We start from the raw sequence: 27,034 nt of genomic DNA, 5'->3' as shown, positions 1-27,034 counted from the left end.
AGTTTTCCACTTTCCAGGGACGCTACGGTGGATGCAGATGTACTACGGTCTACTGGCCCAGTGTTCCATAGGGCGATGATTATAAACTATCCTATCTTGGGAGCCAGGACGAACACGTATAGGCAACTGCTCTACATTTCACACCTTGCCGCAGGAGAGATTCCTCTCACTTGTATTTCGTCATCACATGGTTAGGAATCCAAGTTCCATCGCAGTGTTACCCATGCAAATTGTAATCTATCAAAGCATCATGTGCCACTCATGTAACTTGTTCTTGTGTCAGCATCCTATGATAAGATGTCTATAAGTTAGTTGAAAAAAAAGCTTAAATAGGAGAACTTAAGTTAATAGGGGCATGCGGTGGAGTAGACAGTAGAGCTCGGGATTTAAAATATTCAATTCTCTAGAAAGATAAAGTAAATAAGTGGGTAGTACTCCCGCTAGTATCCAAGAAATATGATATCCTTTCTGAAACGATGTCTAATATAGGTTTTTTTTTTTTTGGGGGGGGGGGGGGGGGGGGGGGGGGCGAGGAAACAATAGAGATGTTGGTGTGAGCGTGAGACAAATGATGAAAAGACCTGCCAAGAGGAATTCCCGGAATAAAAGCGAAGGGATATGATTGACAGCTAAGATGTCATATGAAATGCCATATCCAGCCAAGTTTGCAAACTACAGATCAAACATATGAGGTTATCCCCCTAAGAGCAGAGGAGAGGGATCAAATCGGTAGGAAAAAGACAATTGTTATCACTGACGTCCTGACAGAGAGACAGAGACTTTGTCAGCTGACAAACCCGGCCGGCTCTGTATTATCAATCTTGGGCAATTGGGCTTGGGCCAGGCCTTATTTCCTGTCTGACTGCACTTTGCACCCATGTAGGAGATATACAATTTGGTAGATCTTCGTCAAGACTTCTGAAAAAAGCATTATCCACAATGGTTGCATTCAGTGCAGATCTTTCCATGAAGTGGGAGAGATTCGAACTCAGCAAACTCCATCCGATCTTCAGTGGCAACAGCCATCAAGTGCCGCTGTGCCGGGTTCGGCTTTGTTTCCAGGCAATCAGCATGATAGCATGCTAGGGTAGTAGGGTCAGTGTGATCTTCTCAGCTCTTGCAGCCAGCCAACTCTCCACACTGTCAAACATGGTGCAACGAGTGACATCGTAGACAAGCAATGCACCCACTGCCCCTCGGTAATATGCACTGGTAATAGCACAGTATCTGAAAACGGAAGAAAATATATTAGGCCATCGAATAGTTATGCAGAAAATGGATTCCAACAGTAAAGATAAGCTGGATATGGATCTTCAAACCGCAATCATGATGGGGGAAAGAAAACGTAAATCATGTGAATATCCAAGCACGCATAGGTGCAGACCTCACAAGAAGCAGCGTAACTAAAGTGCTTCTTTGAAGCACAGTAGTTGACCTGGTGCAACTTCGTTGCTTACATGTTCTATGAAAGCAAGGAAGGAAAGATAGCCCCGCCCGGGGCCTGGTCACCACCGAGCGGTCGCTCGCCGGCGGGCTCGGATCCGACAGCCCCACCCCGTCTCCTTCACCGCCAACCCCCAGCCCAGCCCCACACCATCCAGATCCATTCCTCCTCCCCGCCTTAGGAGATCTCGAGCTCCTGGGGAAGCTTCTTCCCCGACACACCTCAGCCGCCCCCTCAGCCATGGCCAGCCGCGCCGCTTTTGGGATACGAGGTAGGCTACGCTAGCGTAAAATAAAATTTTTCTACCGCATAAACTAGGAAAACTGCCGTATATGGATCACAGGATTACCACTCGACGTACTGGTGCAAAAGATGTAGAATCGCGTCGGGGCAGCGAAGCTGATCAGCGTAGTCGAACACGTAGTCGATCACGTCGACGTCAAGCAGCTCCTCAGCAGCTCGTCCACGTGCAGCAAGGTCGTCCTCGTGCCGCGGCTCGTCATCGGCTCGTCGGCGGCTCGTCCAAGTGCTGTAGATGCAACACCTCCAAGGTATCCACACGTGCAGGGAGGAAGCGTCGCAAGCAGACTGTTAGGTCCGCGAGTTGCAACAGGGCGAGGGCGTGGGAGGCACGACAGATGTGTTTTGGCCAAAAGGATTAAAACCCTAGGGCGCCCCACCACTCTATTTATAGAGGTTCCTGACGGGCCTCTGGGTCCGAGGCCCATTAGTACTTCTAAACCTGATCCAATTCGGATCACATCTGAATTGGGCTTCCAGCCCATTAAGTGTGTGACTCTATGGGTTCGGATACGTATAGATATGGCCCGAGTACTCCTACTCGGCCCAATAGTCGGTAGCGGCCTCTAGCAAGACGTGCCAACTCCTATACACACATGAAGATCATATCAGATGAACCATCACGACATCACGTACATGCTATTTCCTTTGCCTCACGATATTTGGTCTAGCTCCAAGCCGACCGCTCTTTCTCGATCCTGTGATTCGGAATCCTTTTACAGGTTAACTCTTAACAGTACGTAGCATGGTCATGCATTTTCGGATCCAATCACTCAAGGGGCCCAGAGATATCACTCTCAATCAGAGAGGGGCAAATCCCATCTTGATTGACCATGCCTCACAGCATGCTTCTTGATAAACCCGAAAGTTACCTTTTTAACTACCCTGTTACGGTGTAGCATTTGATAGCCCCTAAGTAAGTCAATCCACATCTTGAGTACATGCGACAATCTCAGGTCTAAGGATAAAGCGTACACGTTTTGTAAAGAGAGAACTACTTCTCGTGTTGGGTTAGTCCTAGCACATGTTTCTACATGTGCCTACATTATTAGTTTGACATCTCCATATCCATAACTTGTGAAACATAGTCATCAACTAATACATGTACTAGTCTAATATTCATGTGTGTCCATACATGAACTCCAACTAGGGACAACTTTTAGAATAACTATACAAGTAAAGAGTTCTATATACAATTCACATAATTGCATATCAATTCAAGTAGCCTTTAATGGATATTTAATGAACACAATATATAAATCATGAATATAGTTAGATATCATCATCTCTATGATTGCCTCTAGGGCATACCTCCAGCAGTGATGACGTCGACCAAGTCCCGACGACACCAGATCCGGACCTGGTGACGCCGGATCTGGCCCCCTCCTACGTGGAGGTCTTTAGACATGGCAACTTCACTCCACCCCACCAACCGGCGCAACGGCCACACCCCACCGCATTCACTCCACCCCGCTGCTCTCCCGCAGGTAGGCACATTTACTCCATCGATTCACCGAGGATGAGGCACCCCAAGGAGTGGATTCGCTGTACCGCACCCATGTCGGTCGGTGGCGAATCCTCTGCACGGCGCCGTGACCATTCAACACAGCACAAAGCTGCCAGCCCATCGTGACGCGATGGCAAGCCTGCGCAGGAGGAAGGGTCGACGCCCGCTCGGACGCTGCAGCACCAGGACACGACGTGAGCAGGCCAGCTCACCCTGACGCGACGGCCGATGTGACCCACCATCAACGCTCTGTAGAAGGGATTCAAGGCGGCCAATTACTGCCGCCCACTAGGCCTTCCACGGGCCACCGAGGGTCATTGCCTTAGGTGTTTAGCAAGGGACCATCGGGTGGCCTCCTGCCGGAACCAGTCCACTGCCATCGCTCGGGACACCGAGCGAGGGAGTGCAGGGCTCCGGGTCACCACCACCTCCCCTACCACCACCTTCTCCTCCACCGCCCTCCTCCTCCTCCGCCTCCTCCTCCTCCGCCCCCTCCTCCACCACCTCCTCCTCCCGCAGGTGGCGGCGCTATGGTGATTGGAGACTTGCACACGCGTCCGGACGTGGAGACATTCTTCGTCCCCAACTCCTTTAACCTCAGGCGAGTTGTGCGCGAATGGGAGTCCGGCGCCTTCATTCCGTGGGCTTTGCACCTGCCTCGCAATGCTGGGGCGCGAGATAATGAAGAGCTGCTGATTGACGAGCTCCAGCTGCAACAAGGGGATGTCACCATCACGCTTCATTAATCTAAGCCTTACCTCATCCTATTCGAGCATGCCACCCATGCTGCAGCAGCTCGGAGCCGGGGATGCTTCACCGGGCGAGGCATTGATGTCTGCCTGCGCACTTGGCATAGCCTGACACATGCCCTCAACTTCCTCATCTTCTACAGGGTGCAGCTATGCCTCGACGGAATCCCGTCGCATGCCTAGACGCCGGATATCATCTAAAGAGTCATCGGCCACAAGTGTGCATTGCAGTGCATTGTGACGGACCTTGTCCAACCGGCGGATACTTGCCATATCGAGCTCTAGGCATGGACGGCAAACCCTAGTGAGATCCTGAAGAGAGTGTGGCTTGACTTCACCCAAAAGCCCATTGTCAGCTCTTCAGCTGTGTTCGTCCCCATGGAGCCACCGCCGGAGTCTTGGCAGCAAGGCGCCCGCTACGAGGTGTTCGTCCACATGCCTCTCCTCAAGGACTACTCAGCGGCGACGCACAATCTTCAGGAGGCGGTCGACAACCCAGTGAGCATCACGCCGATACACTGTCGCCACGAGTGGAGGTACGGGCTCGTCGATGACGCACCCCCTGACATTGCGCGCGTTTCCCCACCCAGCTCTCATGACCTCCACCAGAATGGGGGGAGCACGACGCCCAAGACGAATGCCACCCGTGGGCCGAGCACGACAGGTGCCCTGGAGGACACGACGAGGACGGGCATGCTGCGCGCGATAGGTGCAGCGGCGGGCGCGGCATGCGCAATGCATGGAGTAGGGACCGCGGCCGCGCTGAGCAGAACGATGACCGGGGGCATGGCAAAAGGACAACCAGGGCCATGGCAAGGAGCAGGCGGGCCGGTCCTCCTGTAAGGATGCCATCTTCACCTAGCCACCCCACCATGATGATGGTGACGACAAAGACAGACGCGACTACGACCACCCTGGCCAAGGGGACAAGTCCGGTGGCGCTTTTTGGGGCTTCGACTCCAAGGATCTCTTCCACTAGAAACGCACCCTGTTCCTACCACACCATGACTACACACCTTGCCATGAACGACGCCATGGTGATGACGCCGCGCAAGCCGGGCTTAAGGCCTTATTTGCAGCTGCCCTGCAGAGCAACCCTCCATCGGCAAATCCACCTCCTCGACACCTGGGCAACAACTCTCCATGGATGATAGGTGTGGTGGACTACATCGACAAGGCATGCCAGCTCGTCAACACCCTGGGGCTGGACGACAGCATGGGGGATGTAGCCTGGTCCGTGCCGTCACCAGCCATGCTAGTGCCCGTGCCCCGCGCTTTTGCCATGCTCCGGGCGGCGTTACACCCGACGCCATCGGTGAAGGAGGGCCCTAGACGTTCTAGAACTGCAAATCCAAACGGCGAACCAGCTTCCCCCAGAAGCGACGTCGGCGGAACAAGCAAAAACATTGCCGCCTGTCCACAACGCTCCGGACCAGGCGGCCACGATCCAGGGATAGGAAGACCAAGAGGACAACAGGAAGAACCGCAGGAGGGAGCCCCGACAACAACAACAACAACAACGCTGCCGGGATCGACGCTCTGTTCTGCACCTCGGAGTCGCCGCTCCTGGCGCAGCTAGGGGCGCGCCAACCACGACAGAAGCGCACCTTCGACATGACGGCGGTGCGGAGGAGCGCATGCCTCGCCAAAAAGCCGTTGATCCTAGTGGCGGAATGGGCGTAGCAGAACCTGCGGTGGAAGCTCGGCATCTCCAACGACGAACTGGCACTCATTGAGGAGGTGCTCAGGGACTTCATCGGCATGTTTCGCAGCCTGCTGCCAGAACACATTGTGGCAGCGATGATAGCGATTTTCAACCTGTATGAAGATGACTTTGACCTCCTGGACCATGCTACAGAACGCGGGGATAGGGGTGATGGAGCCGCACCCCACGAATGAAGCTACATACTCCTGATCGACGACAACTGAAAAGAGGAGTCACTTCGTTTCAACATGTATCTTTTATTCTCTGCACAAAACGTCCCGCTGGCTGCGACCTTCGGGCGGACTTCATATGCGACCCTGCTGGCTTCAACCTTCGGGCAACTCAGACTTGTAAGACTTGAGACTCATAGTCACCTGCAGACCGGACGCAACTACTTTCGAGACCACTTCCCTTCTGGCGTAGACCGTCGGGCAGTGGTCCATCAACCGATGATTACTCCTGCACTTAGAACTGCTCCTAGGCAAGTTACCAGCAAACTATCCGAGCATGAGCAGCAACACAACAACGATAGCCTCCCTGCCAAAGCAACACAAATCCTACGAGAATCAGCATCTGATCCAAAAACTTAGATATCATCTCCTGGAACGTCAGAGGGCTAAATGCTGTGGCTAGATATCTGACAGTACATGAGACCTTGGCCTGGAACCCGTGCCAGATCGCTTGCCTACCGGAAACAAAACTGCAAGCTATCGACGCAGCCCTTGCACTCTTCCTAGGTGCATACTGCCTCAACAATTTCGCGTACAAACCTGCAAACGCTGCAAGGGGCGGCATCCTCCTACTCTGAAACGATGCAGCCATCGACATGAACAATGTGTGCATAGGCTGCTACTCCCTCACAGCCGACATCACTCTATGACACTGCATGGCTACCTTTATGCTAAGTACAGTATATGGCCCATCAAGGCGAGCTGGAAAGGATGCCTTCCTTGCCCACATGAGAAGTTTGAAGCTAATAGGAGTGAAGTGGTTGATTGTAGGCTACTTCAATTTGATATATAAAGCTAGGGACAAAAATAATAAGAACTTAAACGTACAACTCATGCGACACTTTTGAAGGAAAATCGAGTCTTGTGAGCTTAAGGAAATCAACCTACAAAATAGGAAGTTTACCTGGAGCAATGAAAGGCGCAGATCCACACTCGTTCACCTCAACCGCTTTTTCTGCAACCAAACCTGGTATCTTGTTGTCTCCTCCACGCTATGTCCTTCTCACACTCGGACCACTGACCTCTCCTACTCTCAAACCAAGCTGGCCCGTGACGGCCGACACCCTTCAAAATCAAAAACTTCTGGATGTGTCTACCCCGATTTCAGGAAATTGTGCAACAAGCTTGGTACGCCTTAACATCTCACACAGAGCCTTTCCACAAACTCGGTCATAAGCTGCATGTAAATTCCCATGCCATTAAGGCGTAGAGTGCCTTACTCCTTTCCGACGCGCGACAAAAACTCCATATGGCCTAGGAGGTCATCTTACGGCTTGATGAGGCGCAGGACTTTAGACAGCTATCTGACACCAAATTCTCATTGGTAGCAAAATTGAAAAAGCACATCATGGGTTGGTTGGTCATTGAAAAGGCTAGGAAGAAGCAATGCTCACGGATCACATACCTTCGGGAAGGAGATGTTAACACTCACTTTTTCCACCTTATAGCAAATGGCAGATGCAGAAAGAGTTTTATACAATGCCTCCGGAAGGGAGACGATTGGGTTTTTAACCACATCGACAAACACCAGCTCATCCAGGAGCATTTCGAGAGCATCATGAGCGAATCCCCGCCACGTACCAAAGACTTCCGCTGGCCCTCCCTGGATCTCCCGACAATCGACCTGACCTTTTTGGATCGACCTTTTACGGAGGAGGAGATTTGGCAAGCAATCTGCCAGATGCCCCAGGCCCCCACGGCTTCACTAGGCTTTTCTTCAAGAAATTCTGGCAGACAATAAAGCAAGACCTCATCGAAACCATTAACTCTCTCCGTACCTCACGATGTGCAAACATAAACCTCCTAAATAAAGAAAACATCATCCTAATCCTAAAAAAAGATGGAGCTGAGGACATCCACGACTTCAGACCGATAAACCTGATCCATACCATTGCCAAGATCATAACAAAGATCCTAGCCTTACGACTAGTACCATTCATCAATGAGCTAATATCACCCTCCCAGAGCACCTTCATTAAAAATCATAGCATTCACGACAACTTCCTCTACGTGCGCAACCTGACAAGACACTTCCATCAAACCAAGACACCAGCCCTTCTCTTGAAACTTTATATATCCAAGGCCTTCGATTCGGTGCACTGGGACTACCTAATGAAGCTTATGCAACATAGGCTTCCCAACAAAATTGGGGAGCTGGGTTGCACCCCTCTTATCTGCCTCGACATCGCAAGTCATGTTGAACATAATACCATTGGACCCATCCAACATGGTCGAGATTTGTGGCAACGTGATTCGCTCTCCCCCCTACTATTCATCCTTGCCATCGACCCAATGCTGCTACGGAAAAAGGGCTGCTCAACAAGCTTAACAGCTGAGCTGCTAGCTTGAGAGCCTCCATGTACACAGATGACGCTGCAATCTTCATCAAGCCGACTGTATGGGACGTGATGAACTTGAAAGATCTTTTGCTACAATTTGGCGTAGTAACCGATCTCTGCACTTACTTGCAAAAAATGAGCGTCACGGCAATCAGCTGTAAAAACATTGACCTGGACGCAATCCTAGCGGATCTGCCCGTTACACGATCATCCTTCCTACTGAAGTATCTTGGCTTGCCTCTATCGACTAGACGACTACGGAAACTTGATTTCCAGCCACTAGTTGACAAAGCAGCCTGCAAACTCTCAAACTGGAATGGGAGAAACCTAACACAAACAGGCAGGGTATGCCTAACCAAATCGGTCCTCTCCTCCCAATCAGTGTACCTGATGACTATGCTAAAGCCGCTGAAAGAGGTTTTTGAGGAAGTTGACAAGATCCGCAAGCACTTTCTTTGGACAGGTGATAAATAACTTTCTGGAGGAAAATGCAAGATCAACTGGATCAAAACCAGTCTGCTGAAAGAGCATGGTGGTCTAGGGGTGCTCAACCTAGAGAAATTTGCAAGAGCTCTACGTCTCAGATGGCTATGGCATGAGTGGACATCCACAGACAAGGCATGGGTGGGAACTGAGACATCGTGCAATGAAGTTGATCGACTCCTTTTCGCGGCTTGCACGCACATCCAACTGGGAAATGGCAAGAAGACAAGTTTCTGGCTGTCCGGCTGGATCCAAGGAAGGCGGCCGAAGGATATCGAGCCACTGCTCTACGCCAAGATAAGAAAAAAGAAACGGTTGGTGGCGGACGCCCTACAACACGATAACTGAATTCCTAACCTTAACCATAGAACGGGATTTACGATAACACATCTGATGTTGTTTGTAACACTCTGGAACTTAACTAGAACAACAGTTCTGCTACCAGAGCAGGAAGATTGCATAACCTGAAAACTAACCCCGCATGACGAGTACACAGCACAATCGGCTTACAAAGCACAATTTATCGGATGCACCACAACGCCGAAAATTGCAACTATTTGGAAGACTTGGGCCCCACCAAATTGCAAGTTCTTCGTATGGTTTATCCTAATAATAGGGTTTGGTCCTCGGACGGGCTAGCACGTAGAGGCTGGGACCACAGCCCAACCTATCCACTATGCAGAAACACTATAGAGATGGCACATATTGGATTGCCGCTACACAAGACGCATCTGGAGTCAGATGGCCACTTGGGTAGGACAACCTAATTTAGACCCTATGGCTTAGACATAAAGCAGGTCACCACTTGGGTGGTGGACTTACCTCACTAGGATGGCGGACATCCCCTGCAAGGGCACCCGTAGGCCTAGCTAGTCAACTGGGAAATATGGAAGGAAAGAAATTTTAGAATCTTTAGACATCAAGAATCTTCAGTGCCTTGCATCGTGGCACGCATCAAGGATGACGCGTCATCTTGGGTCACGACAGGGGCAAAGAGGCTAGGAGCCCTGATTGCGCATGTATAGCAGTGTGTACATACGTCCATTTTTTCATTTCACTTTTCCTGGCTAGCTGACTCTATCTATCCTTCTCTTTCAATGAAATAGGCACACTCTTATGCCCGTTCGTTAAAAAAAACACAAGAAGCAGCATGATCCCCTAGCTAAGGTAAAAAATACACATCTCACAAGGAACAGAGTGAGCAGCACTTGATCTTGGTTAATGCATAATGCACATGAACAAATAACGCCTGACTTAACAGTGTACTTCCTCAGGTTCAACATAGACAGCCTGAGGACTTGAGTGACTCTCGGAACCGAAAAGGAAAAGGAAGAATGGAAAACGGAGAAAGAAAAATCTAACTATACAGCAAACAAATTGCCGAGCTCCTTGCAAATTGTAGAAGCGGAATACAAACTTTAGGTAAAACTGCTACCAGCAGTTAGATATTATATATTGAAAGAAGGAAAGTTTTTTGTAAAGCCAAATTAATAAGTATGTGATTAAATCATAACTCTATATATCGTAGTCTATTGCGGATGCATAAGGGATAGTAATCAACTTGGTCCAGAAGGAGAATTACAACTTCATATTATCACAACTGGTTCTGAAAATGTAGGTTATATTTGGGTTTATTTTGGTGATAAATTAACTCAAGTCTAAATAATACCGTGCAGCCATGCGTGATGAAATAAGTGCGGGGTCAGCATGAGATAAGGCCATAAGGGACCGAACTACCTAGATGAATATAGCGCAGTACAATAGTAGCTAAATTCAATGATATTACCATAACAAGGATCACATTCCCCTCCAAAGTGAAAAAGAACGGAGAGACTAATCACCTCAGCGAAACAGACCTCCAGCAGCTTGGAGGACAGCTCAACAATCTAATAAATACAGCGTAGCTGCATCTAAGATTATTGTTATTCATTATCTCAGACAAATGAGCTGCAGTTACTTGCAAGACAGGCAGAGAGCTCAACCATCTAGTAATATATACACTCCGTATCTTCTAGTGAAATGGACATGCAATTACTTACAAGATAGCAACCTGATCAAATCTTGCACACCTTGACAATCTGATTCATCCTATCGAAACACTATCTTTTGCCCGGTTAACACCGAAAGCCCAATGCTATTGGACAAGTCAATTCACTAATATTTCGGTGTTGTGATACTACATACCAGAAAACCGAGGAATGAGCTATGCTAATAAAAGCATAAATGTACAATTTGCATGATAAAATGTAGTGACCACAAAAGAAACCATGAGCACTTCGTATTTCTCTGGCTTATCACTAGCTTAGTGCTGAGAATAACAAGCAACACTAATGCACAATTACTCCCACATTTTATGTTAAACTTGAGGACAGTTTCAACCAGCAGCTTGCAACTAAATAATTAACACACAATGCACAAGTGACAATGATTTACGTGGAAAACCTCCTCCAAACAAGAAGAGTAAAACTCAAGGGGCAACAAGACCACTCCTACCCTCTTCCACTAGATTTCAATAATAGGTACAAGGAATCTTATCTAGAACATTTAGAGGCACATCTCAACAACACCAACACCATCACAAACAAGAAATTTTGCAACCTTGATACAATAGCAATAGCAGCAACACTAAAGCTAGATTACAACAAGAGGTAACTCTTTCAACCTCATTGGAAAACATGTTATGTCCGTTTTTAAAGTTCCGCTCACACAGAGCAAACCACAGATCCAAATACCCTCAAAATTATTAGAAATGAAGTTCAACAAGTTTCTCACATACTGACAAAGTTTCAGCCAAATTGGACCATGTTTGATCCCTCGGATCATACTTCTATACCAAAACTGTGCACTGCTGAATCCGCTGCTAATAGAGCTGGCGAACTCCCCTCAAATATGATGCCTAACTAACCAAATCCTCAAACCAACTGTACAGATCAAGTATGGAACAAGTTCAATAAGTTTGGCGCCAATCCAACTCCGTTTACACCTCCAATCACAGGCTTGAAGATGGTTGTACATGACACACTGAAGCTTCTTCTCCTCTCTTCTCTCTTGTCTCTCTTTTGTTGTTCCATGGGCTGAATGTGGCAGCTGTTCTCTTGGATCTTCACCACCTCTCTCACACACATGAGCAAAGGCATATAATATGCTAGGATTTGCTCTCAAACCCATCTCCACCATCCATCAAGGTGGTAGTCAATGGCTCATGAACATGAGCAAAGGTATATAAGATGCTTGGATTTGCTCTCAAACCCATCTCCACCGTCCATCAAGGTGGCAGTCAACAGCTCACGGACAGCAAGCCGTACTGGGCTATTAGGTTTACTATTTTTTCATGTGGAGGGACATTTAGCCCAACTGCTAATTGCTTGCACATCTGTCTAAGCTCTTGCAGTAGTTATTAACACTTCATCAAAGTGTTGTTTTTCTCTTTTGTTTCTCTAACACATATTTTGGAGGAATCATTCCGTGACATCCATATACTCCAACAATACGATAATTTACATGAATAATGGGATCTGGAGTTGCTGGCTGAAAGCTCTTGAGTCCGAAAGGGATCCATGTTCAGTGGTACCACAACATTTAAGAGTGACCAACATTTGCGTGCCAACCTTCAATTAAGGAAGAGATGATCAACCATTTCTTCAACGTGATCAGCACATAAACACATTAATAATCAGGTAGCCATATTCTTTCTTCCAAGGTTGTTTTTTGTGCATAGACGATCTTTCTAAAACAACTAAAAATTACCTTATGTTTGTGTTGGTATGAAGACTTCCAGGTCCATTTGTAAGATGTAGGCACCATAGTGTGTCCAATGATGCATTTGTAAGGTCCTGTTTGGTTCCCACCTCCTAAAATTTTAGTGACTAAAAGGTGATTAGTTTGCCAAATAAAGTGACTAAAAGGGGACTAAAAATTTCAGGAGGCTCAAAACTCTTTAGTCCTCCCACCCCTTCCTAAAACCTCCTAAAACCAACTTTTGACGCGCACTGCCCCCGCACCCTCCCCGACCACACCCACACCCGACCAGTCCCACCCCATCCTCCCCCAACCCGCCGCCGCCACCGCCGCCGCTCGATCGATCCACCACGCCGGCAGCGGCACCCACCATTGCTGGCCACGCCCTCCCCCTGCCGGATCCGCCGCCTCTAAGGCCTCCCACCCTCGCCGGCAGACCCGCAGGCTCCCTTGCCGGCTAACTCGCAGGCTCCCTCGCCAGTTTCTGCGCTACCCCAACAATTGCCGCCGCTCAAGCCCTCATCCACGCCGGCGGCTGCGTCCTTCCCCGCCGGCAGACCCCACGCCCTTCCCCGGCCGTTCCTACGTCCTCCCCCGCCAAATCCGTCGCCCCTTCGCACCCAAACCCGGTCGGCACTCCTTTGCTCCTCCCCGCTGAAACCGGTCGCTGATCCTTTGCTCCTCCGCGCCCAACCCGCTCGCCGCTCCTTCGCGCCCAACCCAGTCGCTGCTCCTCCACCCTCAACTCGCCCGCCTGGAGCGAAGCAGGTGGTTGGCGCCACCAGAAAATGGCGCTAGGAAGAAGATGGGAGGGGCATATGGTGGGAGGGCAGCATGGTCCTTTTGTCACAACATTTATTATCTTTAGTCAATTTTAGTCACTAGAACCAAATAGCCTTTAGTCCATACACTAAAGTGGGACTAAAATTCTATGGACTAAAGAACCAAACAGAACCTAAACTCGACAGAATGAGAAAATAGAGGACCATACGTCCTTTTCGGCAGTTAACTATATCCTGTTGATAACGTTGCAAATCCAACCGTTGATTAAATGATTCGGTAGATAAGGGCAAATCAAATGGAACATCCTGGCAAGGGGCTGCACTGATGCCCTTCAAAAAAGGGGCTGCATTGATTTTGTCTGCGGCAAAGTTAATCTCAGTAGCGGTGAGGGTAGCCGATTTTGAGTACTCGGTGAACCGCGACAACCAGGTTGGATATGCCCACGCCGGAGTCGCCGATGAGCATCACCTTGAAGAGGTAGTCGTCTGACGTCCAACACCCGCCGCCATTTTCCTCGAATCTCCTCGTCCACTATTCTTGGCTTCTTGCGCATGACAAACCACCGTGGTACCCTTTGCGATGCTTCAGCTTGAATCCGCATAGAAAAGAAAATTATCTTTGGAGTGTTCTTTTTTATCTGTTGTTGCACGATTTCGAGAGGGTAACTTCGCAAGCGCCGCGTTTCTCGCTTTCGTTCGCGTGACCGTGTGAGACGGTGGTGGTGGCCCGCTCGTGGTGCGGCCGTCCGGCAGGCAGGGGTTCGAATGGTAGGTCTACGAACGAACAGTTGAACCACGGATTACTGGCTCTCGCTGATCGCAAGGAATGCCAACGGGAGCAAGAGCAGCTGAGACCCTCTGCAAGCCGGCACATCTGACTCCTTTGGTTTATTGGTTCGGATCATCGTATCAGCGTGTTAGTGTAGTCACCTACCAGTAATACCAGTATCAGCTCGGGCCAATGTGAAACGGGCCCTACTGCACCGGTGGACGATGGGCCCATTGCCAGTCTACCCTGCACCTACCACGACCGCATTGCCAGAAACACAGAGATCACGTGGGAGTGGACTGAGGCACGAGATTTAATATAGTTATGTATATAGTAGCAGACTACCAATACTGCACAATAAGCTAATATGTCCAGTTTGACGACCTTAATTTCTGTAGCTAAACAGAAGACTGCATGTTAGGAAAGTAACGGAAATGGGCGTGTTGCAAGTAGGAACAAGTCGTACGTGCAATTGTTCCTCGAATTTGACCCGTCCGAAGACACTTCAAACAACCGATCATTTGCTTTGACCGACTGGAAATCGGCTGGAGTAGACTGTAGAGACTTGAGAATTGGTTGGTGTAGTATGCGGTTTCCTCTGTACACATGCGTAGCGTGCGTTTTTTAGTCAGTCGATACTCCACACACATGTAGGAATTTACCAACAAAACGCAGGTCCAAACGGGCCGGGTCGGGACCAGGTAATTAGCATTCGGGGGCAGTAGCCATCCAGGGCTCCAGGCATCATCCAGCTCCGGTAAACAACAACGCCTGCTAAATCATCCCGGCTTATCCGCTCGCTAAACAAAAGCCCGCTTCGCCGCTGCGTAGGCGAGCCCCAGTTTCCACGGCCAGGCGGCCGAAGCCTACCTACCCGCTGCCCGCGTGGCAGAATATCCACGGCCACGGAAGCATCGGCCCCCGTTCCACCTGTCGGTTTCCAACCCCAACTGTCGCGTCTGAATTTGAACGCGGCGTCCCGGCTCGGTCGTTCCTCCGATCGCCAGGCCAACTACCTCCTCCCTCCCGGCTGCGTCACGTCGCCCGTTAATGCGTGCGTTCCCGCAGCCCAATAGCCCATCGCCGTCTGACCATGCTGCGCTGTTCAGCTGTGTTCCAGACCCACCTACTGCTTCTAATGACTCACTCATCTCTCTCATCTCATCCATGATCCATCTATATAATGCACTGGGCGCCAACTCATGTCGTACCATCGAGTGATCTCATCATCAATCTTGTGCCCGCAGCAGAGTTCTTGATCTGACTCGCTTTGTAACTTCTTCGTGCGCTATCATTGTCTCCGGATGAAGATCACCGTGCAGTCCTCGAGGGCCATCAGGCCTGACTACGGCAGCGACGGCGCGGCTGCGGGCAGCGCCGCCGGCGACGTCGTGACGCTGTCGGTGTTCGACAAGGTGAACTTCGACACGTACGTGTCCGTCATCTACGTGTTCCGCCCGCCCATGCCGCCCAACGCCGCGCTGGAGGCCGGGCTCGCCAGGGCGCTGGCCGAGTACCGGGAGTGGGCGGGGCGGCTAGGCGTGGACGCCGACGGGAACCGCGCCATCCTCCTCACCGACGAGGGCGCGCGGTTCGTCGAGGCCACGGCCGACGTGACGCTCCACAGCGTCCTGCCGCTGCGGCCGACCAAGGAGGTGAGGAGCCTGCACCCGAGCAGCGACGGCGCCAAGGAGCTGATGCTCGTGCAGGTCACGCGGTTCGCGTGCGGGTCCGTCGCCGTGGGCTTCACCGCGCAGCACCACGTCTCCGACGGCCGCGCCACCAGCAACTTCTTCGTGGCGTGGAGCCAGGCCACGCGAGGCGCCGCCGTCGACCCGGCCCCCGTGCACGACCGCGCGTCCTTCTTCGCGCCCCGGGACCCGCCGCAGGTGGAGTTCGAGCACCGCGGCGTCGAGTACAAGCAGAAGCAGCCCGCGCGCGTGAAGGAGTACGCGATCAGCGCCGACGACGATGGCGCCGACGACGAGGTGGCGGTGCACAAGGTCCACTTCAGCCGGGAGTTCATCTCCAAGCTCAAGTCCCAGGCGTCGCCGCCGGGCACGCACCGGCCGTGCAGCACGCTCCGGTGCATTGTGGCGCACCTGTGGCGGTGCGTCACCGCGGCGCGCGGGCTGCCCCCCGGCGCGTCCACCAGCGTGCGCATCGCCGTGGACGGGCGGGTGCGGATGACCCCGCCGGTGCCCGAGGGGTACACGGGCAACGTGGTGCTGTGGGCGTGGCCCGCGGCGACGGCGCGGGACCTGGTGACGAGGCCGCTGCAGCACGCGGTGGAGCTCATCAACCGGGGCCTGGCCCGGGTCAACGAGAGCTACTTCCGGTCGTTCGTGGACTTCGCGAGCTCCGGGGCGGTGGAGGAGGAGGGGCTCGTGCCCACGGCCGACGCGGCGGAGACGGTGCTCAGCCCAAACATCGAGGTCGACAGCTGGCTGCGGATGCCGTTCTACGAGCTCGACTTCGGCGGCGGGCGGCCGTTCTTCTTCATGCCAAGCTACCTGGCGGTGGAGGGCCTACTCATCGTCCTGCCGAGCTACTTCGGGGACGGCAGCATCGACGCCTACGTCCCGCTCTTCAGCCGCCACATTGACGCCTTCAAGAACCTCTGCTACTCCATGTCCCTCAACTAGCTCGGCTCTGCTCCGCGAGCTAGCATACAGCCACGCGCTTGCTTGCCCTGCTGCCGCAGCAGCAAGCGGTGTAGATGCACGTGTACTGCGAGCAGATTGTATGTCTCGATCTTTAAGTTAATTATGAGAGAGGAATTAAATTTTGCTAATCGTATCCGTGGACGCGCCACCAATTTCTCAACGCCAACTGCCGTGCATGCCATAGAACAAAAGCCGCCGGACCGGTCAGTAATTCCACAGTTTGTTGTAGTTTGCCCAGTGGTTTTACTCTTAATAACAACACCAAACTAGTGGTGTGGTCATGTTTAGCAGCTCCTAACCAAACCAGTAGACCAAGGTAGTGATTTGTGCCTCTTCAGTTTCTGCATCAGTCTTTTAGTTGAACCGAACTACATTCGATAAAATTGCATCTTCTAGCCTGAGTCTTTGATCAGGCTGAACCGAACGGAGGTTACATCAGCCTGCAGGTACCAGGCTGATAATTTGTACAGCTTGCCTGGGAACCGTGGCTGTTCATTCTTCATTGTACTATGCTCCCAAGAGATTCGCGTGGGCAGTAGGAATGTAGGATCCCAGATAACGTCAGACCCACGAGATTCAACGTGGGCAGTAGGAAGCATCGAACTCAATGATGTTGGAGCAGCTATTGCTTCGACTGTCCATGCTGTTTCGGAGAATGATTAACTGCAATGTCCTGCATGCGCCATTGTCGTCGACCAAAGGATAAGCTGGTATCAATCCTAGAAACAAACCAGAAGGTCGCCACGCTACGTCTATCAGCCTATAGAACATGGGGATGACATCACGGCACGAAGCAAGATCAGTTAATGTGCTAACAGGAATCATAATGGCATACTCAAAGGGCGCAACAGGAAACTGAGATGGCTGACGGGGCCGATATGGCACCAAGATATAAGATTCTGCAAAACAAAGAGGGAAGAAGAACCTTAGTCTGCAAAAATGGGGAAGAACTTATACGTGTGATGTTTGTACACTACACATTGTAATTCACATAAATGGCAGCACTACATATCAACATGGTTTATTGTTATCTTAAGGGGGAAAGCTATGTCCCTATATGCTGAATCTTCCCTTCAACAATCAGAGCACACTCCAAAATTGAGCTCTCTCCTCTTTCAGTAAATTAAACGTCCATCGGCTGTATGCCTGTATTTCTGACTGTAACTGATGGTATACATGGACGTACTGCACAATTCCTTGTTCATATATATGAACCATTTTCTGTTTTGAAAGAACAAAACCTTTGTACTGATACCAGGTCGTATGTTCCATCTAGCTATAAGTGCGTTCTCTTCCCAACATGGTTGTTAGTGCCATGCCCATGCATGACTGTCCAGAGCAATCGTACAGCACAAAGATAAGAAATCAGTTAGCCTGTGAAAGTAAGACCACGGTAGCAATGCCCTGTGCAGGTAAAGATGATCTTGCTTATCTGGAAACGCCAGTGCATATAATAGTTTGCTTTCTGAAAAAGCACGAGTCCAATTGTTAAACCAATTGAAAACAGTGAGAAATCTCTAAGCAAAAGTCTTATCTGGCATACAAGTCTACTACACATATTTTTTAGACCTTACCTACCACATAATCAGCCTGTATCATCTTGATCTTCAGTATCATCAAGGATAACATATTTTGAAGTGCCATTGGAAGATTGGATATTTGTCCCAGCCTCTTCATTGTGATGGCCTTTTTTGAACCTCTTATACCTTCATAGAGCACAAGACCATAATCAGTAAATACTGTCCATGCATTTGAAACAAACATGTGTTTCCAGTTTAAAGATTCGAAGTTGAATTTTTTTTGTTTAGTGATTTACCAATTATGGAACTGTACTAACAATAACATGGAAATGAAAATATTCAGTATAGAAAGTTTCTACTCACTTGTACAAATTGAATAGGCTGACGCCAAATATAATAATTGCCAGCCCAAGTCCCTTTAACCAGGTAAATGGATCATTAAAGAATAGCACAGCGACCTGTATTTTGTAAACGAAGTCACAATCATATGAGCGAACTAGCACAGATAAACCTACATAGACACACAGGAAGAAAAATCAAATTCTAGTTATACCAGAATAGTGACAGCTTCCTTCACAATTCCAGCAACGGTCACTGTTACAGCACTAGTCACAGAAACGAGAACATATTCTGTCAAAACCTGCAAATGAACAGATCCCATCACAAAATCTTTTAGAGAATAATCCAAGATGGTGACCATGCCTTAATAATAAATCAAACAGTAGACTCCAGAAAGAGAAGACTTGCTACAGGTATTGCTGGTGTGATGAAAAAAAAATTACTCCCTCAATAGTTGTCCAACTACCTCATGCTGTCACGCACACAAGGAGGCATAGAGTCTAACTGTCTAAAGAATAATCAACAGAAGCAACCATGCTTCACCCTATTATATGATATGACCCCTCAGCCTTCTTCAATACTGCATATCATTCAAACCAGGGGTAGAAATAAAAAATAACATAACTTCACTCCTGACTTCCTTAAGGGACTGAACCGGAAAGATATTTTTGAGAATGAGGGAGTAGTAGTTAAGTTCAACTCTAAGAAGTGAGAAACAAGCATAAATATTATTTGCATAAAAGATAACATGATACATACCATGAAAAAGGCCAGAGCACCACCTAGAAGCAGCAATAAGCTGCTCCTTATTATGTGAGCAGAACTATCGAAGAAGTGACTTGCTCTGAAGTCATGCCATGGATCCATTGCAATAGAAATAATTGCTGTTACTATTGCCATCACTGGGGTAACATGGCTCATCAAGGTAAAAGGATTCTTTAATCCTGTATAGCAAAAAAAATAAAATAAAATTATGATGCTGTAAAAGATGGCATTTAACATATCGATTGATTTATAGTAGAATACTTAACATTGCACTTGAAGTTATTGGCTTTCATATTTCAGACCGTAATTGGTAGGCAAAAGTGCAAATCAAATGTATCTGAATGTCTATGAGCATTGTATGACTGCTTTTCAGGCACATGACTGATGCCAGCACATGAATGAAAGGTGCAATAGGTTCCTCTAAGTGAGTAAAATGCTAAGATAGAACGCTTACCGTATTCCTCTTTCTTCAGCGATTTTGGCAGACATATAAGAGAAAAGGGCAAAAGTTCAGTCGTGGCAGGCATGAAACGAAAGTACAATACATATATACGAAACTAATTGGACCAGGTATCCTGTCTAACCAGCAATATTAAATAAAGCAGGACAAAATAAGAAAATTCTGAAAGCGTTATATGATAACAAACCTGGAGAAGAATCTGGGTCATGGACCAGCGGAATCCAGACATAACAGCAGCAAGCATAATAAATATAAATCCCCAAAGATTAAATTCTGTCTCCTTAGCAACTGTGAGGTACAAAGTTAGGCCACAGTCAAAGAAGATGAGACAACTTTCAGATCATGTGTAAGCTTTAGTCTGTTCGGTAGAGATTGCTGCTGCAGCGCTGCGGCTGCAGCTGCAACAGCCAAGCAAGCATTATGAGTCTGAGTTGTGGGCCTGCTGTCCCGTGCAGCTGCAGCTGCTTATGCAGCCAGCACAAACGAACAAAGCCGATTATTTTCTTAGCCCTGAATATGTTAATGTAAGCACGAGTTACCTGTTAGTAGAACTCCAAATGAAACAATCAGCATGATTCCAAGAAGGCTAAAACTGGGTTTCTCTAGCCTTCCAAAAAAAGAAGGCAAAGCTCAGTTTGTGACATGAAAAATATACAAAGCATAGCAGGAGAACAGGAAAAGATAATTGTAGAGACACATAACAAATGAGTAATTTCTCTTGATGCAACGGAAGCAATAAGCTGCTAAAGTTGAATACAATAAGGCATCCACAACTAAAGACAAGCAAGCAAAGTTACCTGAACATAAAAGCAAACAGAAGAATGAAAATTGGAGCAGCAGATTTGCACTGCACAGTAATATAGAACTGGGGAATTAGAATCTCAATTACTAATTAGTAGAATAAAGAAATAATTATCATAGAAAGAATTATACCATTGTAGCAAATGTCACGGTAATGAAAACAAGTGAAATGTTGCTCAGATTTATATCAAGAGCAGTAGCCAAAGCTGTTGGGACAACTGCAGAACCAATACTGAAATTATTATACAATTGAGAGCAGAGTGAATACTGAAGTTACCATCCGTTGTAACTTAAACAACAAAATACAAACAAGCAAGCATACGGAAATGTTAAAACTATAAAACATTTTTCGCCTAACACTTTTGTTCAATCAAGTGAGAAAGTGTTTTCTAGACCATAGGCCAATGGCCATGATCAAAATTTACTGAAATGTAATGACAAAGATGCACATAGTAAGCTGTGCAGAACCAAACTCTATTTTTCAGCTTATGTCAGTTTTGATTCACACCATGGTCATAAATGTAAATGGGTACACCACCCGCAACCTGATTTGATCTCCAAGTGGAAGAATGGGTGAGAATTGCCCCCTTTTTATTAAAAAAAACAACACCACAAATTATTGCACTTTTCCATCCTTCCTTAATCTGGCAAATAAGTTGTTCTGTTATGCGTTTGGCCTTACGGTTGTTTCATCACTGAAAAACCTAACTCTGTCCATGTTCGATGCCCTTGTACCTGACCCTAACAGAGCTAATTTCAGCATATGTTCCCCTGTATGCTAGTAATACTGTATTTGACAATCCTATCCAGCACTAGTCCAGAATAGCCAAAGTTGGTTTTGCTAATTATAAAGCACTGAGCTGTCCGATTCCCATGACATTTTGCACTATATGTGGAACATATCCTCAGCCAACTATCCTAGCATCTGAACAGTATTAGAAACAACACATTACCGACCTCGTAAACTGTAATCCTTCCACGTCATTTTACTTGCCCCTCCCTCCAGGCCGCGGTGCTGGAACCACACGATTGCCCTGGACGCCACGGCCTGCATCGTGAAATGCACCGTGTTCATCAGGAATGGAGCCGGGAACTTCCACATGTGCTTCCCCAGCATCTCCTTGTTGTACCTGATCACACGCGCACGCGCACGGAATGAACACTAGCGACAAACGCATCCGCATACAAAGCTCGCCTGAACATCCGGATTATACAGTATTAACGAACAAAACGCGTTACTCACAGCGTCAAGCATGTGCTGAGCGTGTACCAACTCGCAATCAACCCGATGACCTTCGCAATCAACCACGGCGACATCGGCAGGTCCTTAGATCTCGCTGCCGCCCCCGCCTCGATGTCCATGGGTAAGCTGCTGCTACCGCCGCCGCCGGGAGCGTTGGGCAGGAGCGGCAGCTCGAACTCCTCGGAGTCGTCGCCGTCGCTGGTCGCCGCAGCGGCGAGGCCATTGGAAGGGGTGGCGGCGGACGGGTCCCTGCACCACCGCGAGAACGACGGCTCCCTGCGGATCCCTCCCGCCTTCTTCCGCTGCCCGCTAGCCTCCTCGCGAGGCTCTCCCGCCCGCTCATCGAGCTCCACGGCTGCCACCGGCGCCTCCCCCTCCTCTTCCTTCGGGTGCGGGTTCCCGTGCCCGTCCTCGACGGCGCAATCCCCCATGGGACGGCGACGGGTGAAGCTTCTACAGGGGCCTGGATCTGGCAAGCCGTGCTGATCGCATCGGCGGCGTGGGGGCGCGAGGCACGGCGGTGGTGTCGGCGGCAGCGGCGGCCGACGCGAAGCCGCAGACAAGGGGTTTTGCGGCAGCTTGGTTCGCTTCGATTTTTGGTAGCAAGTCAAAATCCAGCACCTCGTCGCGGCGACTTCCGAGCGTAACCGCCAGCTGCCCGGTCCGCGGCTGCTACCGGTAGTTTTGCTTGCAGGCTTGCGGGGAAGGAGGAACCGGGTTTTTTGCCCCCTCCGCCTTGTGTACGTGCAGCGCACCCCCCGGGCTAGGCATGTGAAATCACATGTATTTTTCTTGGAGATTTGTGCAGTTGGATGGCCCAAGAGCGACGAGAGCACCGGCCATATACCCATAGCGGAAAGAAAACGACGTGTGCATTCTCTCGTATTACTATGTTAATTTATGAGCAAATTATTTCACGATACAAAATTTTCTTCACCCTCTTTGCTCCATGTTATCTAAAATCATATGACATTACATGGGATATATATATGAGATGACGTATTTTGTCGATTACGGATTTACAGATGCTTAAAAAGCAATTCGAAAAAAAAGATGCTTAAAAAGTATTGCCCGTGCTCCGTGGACAATGGTAAGCCCTGTTACGATGCCCTATTTCGGCTCGAAATGCCATTAGGAACTCTGTTGCTGAACAGAGCAGCAGGCAGTGGGGCTGCCTGCCTAAGCTGTGAGCATTGTCATCAAGCACATCGCACTTGCGTACGGCGTACCCAGGACCAAGTGAGCAATGGAGCATGGAGCAATGCATTGCGTTCATTAATACTGTACTGCACGTAAGATCTGCCGATATTCCATGATCGCTGTGGAAACTGTTTGGAAGGCAGGGATGAATAGAATTTCACTGCCAGCATCGACTGCCACCATAAAACTGGCCCGATGAGTACTTGCGGTCAAAGCAGTACGCCACGCATTATTGTGTCTACGCATCATGCGATTAGTAACCTACGTCTACGTGAGCACTATGCCTCCGGCTCATGATAAAGCCGTCGTCGATGGCATCTTTTTGCAAGCTCAGAACTTCAGGCCCATCCACATGATCGACTGCGTGCCCCTCCCCGCGTCCACAAAATAAAAACAACAAACGAACAAAAACAAAAACAGTGAGCTTGGTGCCAGTAAAAAACAGAAAAACAGTGAGCTCTCATGTCAGTGGCTCAGTGCAGTACGCAGCGAGCACTGGCTACATCAACTGCTCACGCTTTCAAACAAAAGCCGGAACTCGGCCGCTATTTGAATTCTAGAAACTGGGGACCTTGGAATCTTTCGCATGCTATGCGTACCGCCAAATTATTACACGACTGGAGCAAACGGATCCAAATCCAAGCGTATGAAAAATGAAACGAGGGGATGTTTGTATACTAGGTGCTAAATTTTAGCAGTGTCATATTGGATGTTCGAATATTAATTAGAAGGATTAAACATGAGCTAATTATAAAACTAATTGCAGGGTGCTAATTCGCGAGATGAATCTATTAAGCCTAATTAATCCATCATTAGCAATGGTTACTGTAGCACAATATTGTCAAATCATGGACTAATTAGGCTTAATAGATTCGTCTCGCGAATTAGACTCCATCTGTACAATTAGTTTTGTAATTAGCCTATGTTTAATACTTCTAATTAGCATCCAAACATCCAATGTGACAGGTGCTAAACTTTAGCGGAGAGTATCCAAACGAGGTCTTATCCTCGTTTAGTTTCACGGATTAAAGTTTGTTTAGTTTCACGGACTAAAGTTTAGTCATGTTACATCAAATATTTAGATACTAATTAGAAGTATTATACAAAACCAATTGTATAAATGAAGACAAATTTACGAGAGGAATCTATTAAGCCTAATTAGTCCATGATTTAGCCATTTGATGCTACAGTAAATATGTTCTAATCATAAATTAATTAGGCTTAATAGATTTATCTACTAATTAGAAGTATTATACAAAACCAATTGCATAAATGAAGACAAATTCGCGAGAGAAATTTATTAAGCCTAATTAGTCCCTAATTTAGCCATGTGATGCTATAGTAAATATGTGCTAATCATGAATTAATTAGGCTTAATAGATTTGTCTCGCGAATTAGTCATGACTTATGCAATTAGTTTTATAATTAGTTCACGTTTAGTCCTTCTAATCGGTATCAAAACATCCAATATGATCCGAACTAAAAATAAAATTAGTCCAGGATCCGAACACCCTCTATTTTTTTTCCTTCCCCGTGCGTTTCACTGACCCTGAAGCTGGGCTAGGCAAACACACAGCACTCGAGAAACAGTTGCTCTCGAGCAGTAGTTTTACAGTAACACAGTACAACTACTGCATAGTGGCAACAATTTCCGTCGTCCAGCGCGCGCAAACTCGCAAACAACAAGGCGTCTCAAAAGCGAGCGCGGGGTACCACGCCCCCTCAGCTTTCCGCAGCCACGCGTGGAAAGGCCACGTCGGCACGTACGCCTAAAAAAACGCGTGGAAATCAGCGTCCACGTCGGCTCCGGACACGCCATGATGGATGCCGACGCGCGCGAGGATGCGGATGCCTGCCGATCTCGAGCTGCTTCCTGATCCTGCTGCATGGGCGCGCGCGTGGTAGGTAGGTGTGCAGGCTCATCAGGTGCGCTGCAGCGGGGCGGCGGCACGGGAGGTAGTGCTGCTGTTGTTGAGCTCGAACCAGACCTGGCGGAAGACCTTGACGATGCAGTCGTGGTGCTCGTCGGCGTTGAGCGAGAGGTAGCACGCCAGCAGCGTCTCCAGCTCCTCAGGCCGCCCCACCATGCGCTTGCTCGCGATCATCTCCACCATCGACGCCCGGAACTCGCGCTGCGGGTCCCGCGTCCGCCGCACCACCGCGAACCGCTCCAGCTCCGACACCGCCGCCGCGGCGCTGCTCGGCCGAGGCGACCGCACGCGCACCCCCGACGCCAGCCGCGCGCCGGGAGCCTTCGAGGAGGAGAACGACCTCCGCCCGCTGACGACGCGGCGGTGCCGGCGGCGGCGGCTCCGCGGCCGCTTCTCCTCGTCCGTGTCGGACGGCAGCGGAGGCAGCGTCGGCGCCAGCGTCCGCACCGGCGCCGGTGTGGGCAGCGCCTTCGGGGAGGCGGAGCGGGAGAGGGAGACGTGGTGGCCGATCGGCGGGAGGTCGCGGTCGCCGCCGACTGAGTAGTGGCGACGGCGGCACAGCTGCCGCGCGGCCGCGGCCTCGGACCCGGTCTCGTCGTTGCCCACTGAGCGGCGACGCGGTGCGATCTCCGCCGTCTTGGCCCCGGTGTCGTCGCGACGGTTGGCAATGTCGTCAGCTGTCTCGGCAGCGGATGATGACGAATCAGCCAGGCTGCTCCGCGACGCCGACGCTGGGCTGGGGCTCGCGGGCTTGTGGAAGCACGACGGAAACGTGGCGGCGCCCTGGGCAGTGCTCTTTGCCGCGGACGTGGCGTGCCCGGGCCTAGCACTAGCAGCGCCCGCGCCGTTCTTGGCCGTGAGCTTCGAGAGCCACGCCAACGGCCAGAAGGACGAGAAGATCGCCTTGTTCTTCGCCTTGCTCTCTTGCTGTCGCTCTTGCTCTACTGGTTGCAGGGCCTCCCTCTGCTGTTGCTTACTGCTTCTAAGCCCCCACCTCATGGCTGAGCCACTGGTTTCTTGTCGAGCTGGTGTTCGTGAGCTTGGAGGTTGGAGATGGAAACTGGAGCGTGCAGTGAGGAGAGCTGGAGCGGGGTCGGGGATTTTAAAGCGGGAGGTTTTGGCGGCTCGCCGCATGGGGAATGCTTGAGGCGTGGTGTGGGCGCTATTGGAAATTTGCAACTTTCCAAAAAAAAAAAGGAATTTTTCAGCGCAAGTTTGATTTTGAACTTTGAGGTTTATGAGAGCTTTCTGCCATACCAAAAGAAGTAGGCGAAAGTGGTCGTTTCACTTTTTCCTGGCGCTTCTTTCTTGCTCATGCGCCCCTCCGGGCTACGCTGATTGATTTCCGTGATTGATGCTAGCAATTTTCAAGCACTCTCTGTAGTAGGAGTACAAAGTGTACAGCACGTTTGCCGGCTGCAAACCTCTCACTTTTTTCTAATAGGGCCATGCAGACTAAAAGAACAAGTACCCGTGGTACTGCATTGCAGCCTTGCAGGACTATGTACACTGCCTGCCGGTGCTGTATGCGTGGCTTTTGGGTTTTCCAAGATCCTGATGATCATCTTTACATCAGATCAGGAGATTGGCTCATTGGCTGTGCATGACACTTGTTTAAGCTCTAGCACTTGCACCCCGGTCCCCGGATTCTGTATTTCCGTGTGGTGTCTGGTGCGGAACCACGAGAAATAGAATATCCCACGGAGATCAGCCGATGCGCACCCACTCCAGCTTCGGGAACAGATAGGAATAGGATGCCGGCAGGGCAGCAGGCGCGACCCGGGCTTTGTGAGCGTGCGTGCAATGCGCATGGATTTCCCGAGGGCCACCATACCGCGTCCCATCTTTGCGTGCCTGCGCCAGTTGCCGGCACCGCCGCACCGGCACGCAAAAGCGCCGAGCAGCCGAGCACTCAGCACAACCCCCACACGCTCACCAGGCTTTTCTTCTAGTCGCAGAGCCAGAACGCAGTGCACGGCGCGACAGAAGCGGCGAGAGTGGCAGACACGCGCAGGCGCAAAGGCGCAGAACGGGAGTTCGGGCAGCGCCCGCCGGGGCCGACG

At 49.8% G+C, this 27,034-nt stretch overlaps 3 protein-coding genes across 4 annotated transcripts; 1 reads left to right on the top strand and 2 right to left on the bottom strand.

Annotated features, from left to right (window-relative positions):
• Positions 1–15,082: 15,082 nt before the first annotated feature.
• Positions 15,083–16,840, top strand: LOC117857508 (agmatine coumaroyltransferase-2). Its single transcript, XM_034740198.2, has one exon. The coding sequence runs from the start codon at positions 15,351–15,353 to the stop codon at positions 16,689–16,691; it is 1,341 nt and encodes a 446-aa protein (XP_034596089.1). The 5' UTR covers positions 15,083–15,350; the 3' UTR covers positions 16,692–16,840.
• A 798-nt stretch (positions 16,841–17,638) lies between these two features.
• LOC117857507 (probable sugar phosphate/phosphate translocator At1g06470) lies at positions 17,639–22,541 on the bottom strand. Of its 2 annotated transcripts, none has more exons than XM_034740197.2 (12): positions 21,841–22,541; positions 21,555–21,727; positions 20,730–20,815; positions 20,594–20,643; positions 20,336–20,403; positions 19,984–20,084; positions 19,791–19,803; positions 19,331–19,515; positions 18,786–18,872; positions 18,596–18,690; positions 18,291–18,418; positions 17,639–18,177 (listed from the first exon to the last, which is right to left on the bottom strand). In XM_034740197.2, exons 1-11 carry the CDS (start codon positions 22,269–22,271, stop codon positions 18,298–18,300), a joined length of 1,410 nt encoding a protein of 469 aa, XP_034596088.1. In that variant the 5' UTR covers positions 22,272–22,541; the 3' UTR covers positions 17,639–18,177; positions 18,291–18,297. The 2 variants fall into 2 exon arrangements, with proteins under 2 accessions (XP_034596088.1, XP_034596087.1); XM_034740196.2 differs by having other exon boundaries at positions 18,287–18,418; positions 21,841–22,540.
• Positions 22,542–24,453: 1,912 nt separating this feature from the next.
• LOC117855727 (uncharacterized) lies at positions 24,454–26,818 on the bottom strand. Its single transcript, XM_034738104.2, has one exon. It carries the CDS (start codon positions 26,103–26,105, stop codon positions 24,963–24,965), a length of 1,143 nt encoding a protein of 380 aa, XP_034593995.1. The 5' UTR covers positions 26,106–26,818; the 3' UTR covers positions 24,454–24,962.
• Between the last annotated feature and the right edge of the window lie 216 nt (positions 26,819–27,034).

The sequence above is a fragment of the Setaria viridis genome, chromosome 5 (assembly GCF_005286985.2).
Source record: "Setaria viridis chromosome 5, Setaria_viridis_v4.0, whole genome shotgun sequence".
NCBI lineage: Eukaryota > Viridiplantae > Streptophyta > Magnoliopsida > Poales > Poaceae > Setaria > Setaria viridis.
The sequence above is the reverse complement of the archived record's forward strand: the minus strand, read 5'-3'. Positions and strand labels throughout refer to the sequence as shown.

Coding starts and splice junctions, on each gene's coding strand:
- LOC117855727 (XM_034738104.2), bottom strand. CDS start 26,105: ATGCGGCGAGCCGCCAAAACCTCCCGCTTTAAAATCCCCGACCCCGCT.
- LOC117857508 (XM_034740198.2), top strand. CDS start 15,351: ATGAAGATCACCGTGCAGTCCTCGAGGGCCATCAGGCCTGACTACGGC.
- LOC117857507 (XM_034740197.2), bottom strand. CDS start 22,271: ATGGGGGATTGCGCCGTCGAGGACGGGCACGGGAACCCGCACCCGAAG. Junction 20,644..20,729: donor CCGTGACATTTGCTACAATG/GTATAATTCTTT, acceptor ATTACTGTGCAG/TGCAAATCTGCTGCTCCAAT. Junction 18,873..19,330: donor GTGCTCTGGCCTTTTTCATG/GTATGTATCATG, acceptor GTTCATTTGCAG/GTTTTGACAGAATATGTTCT.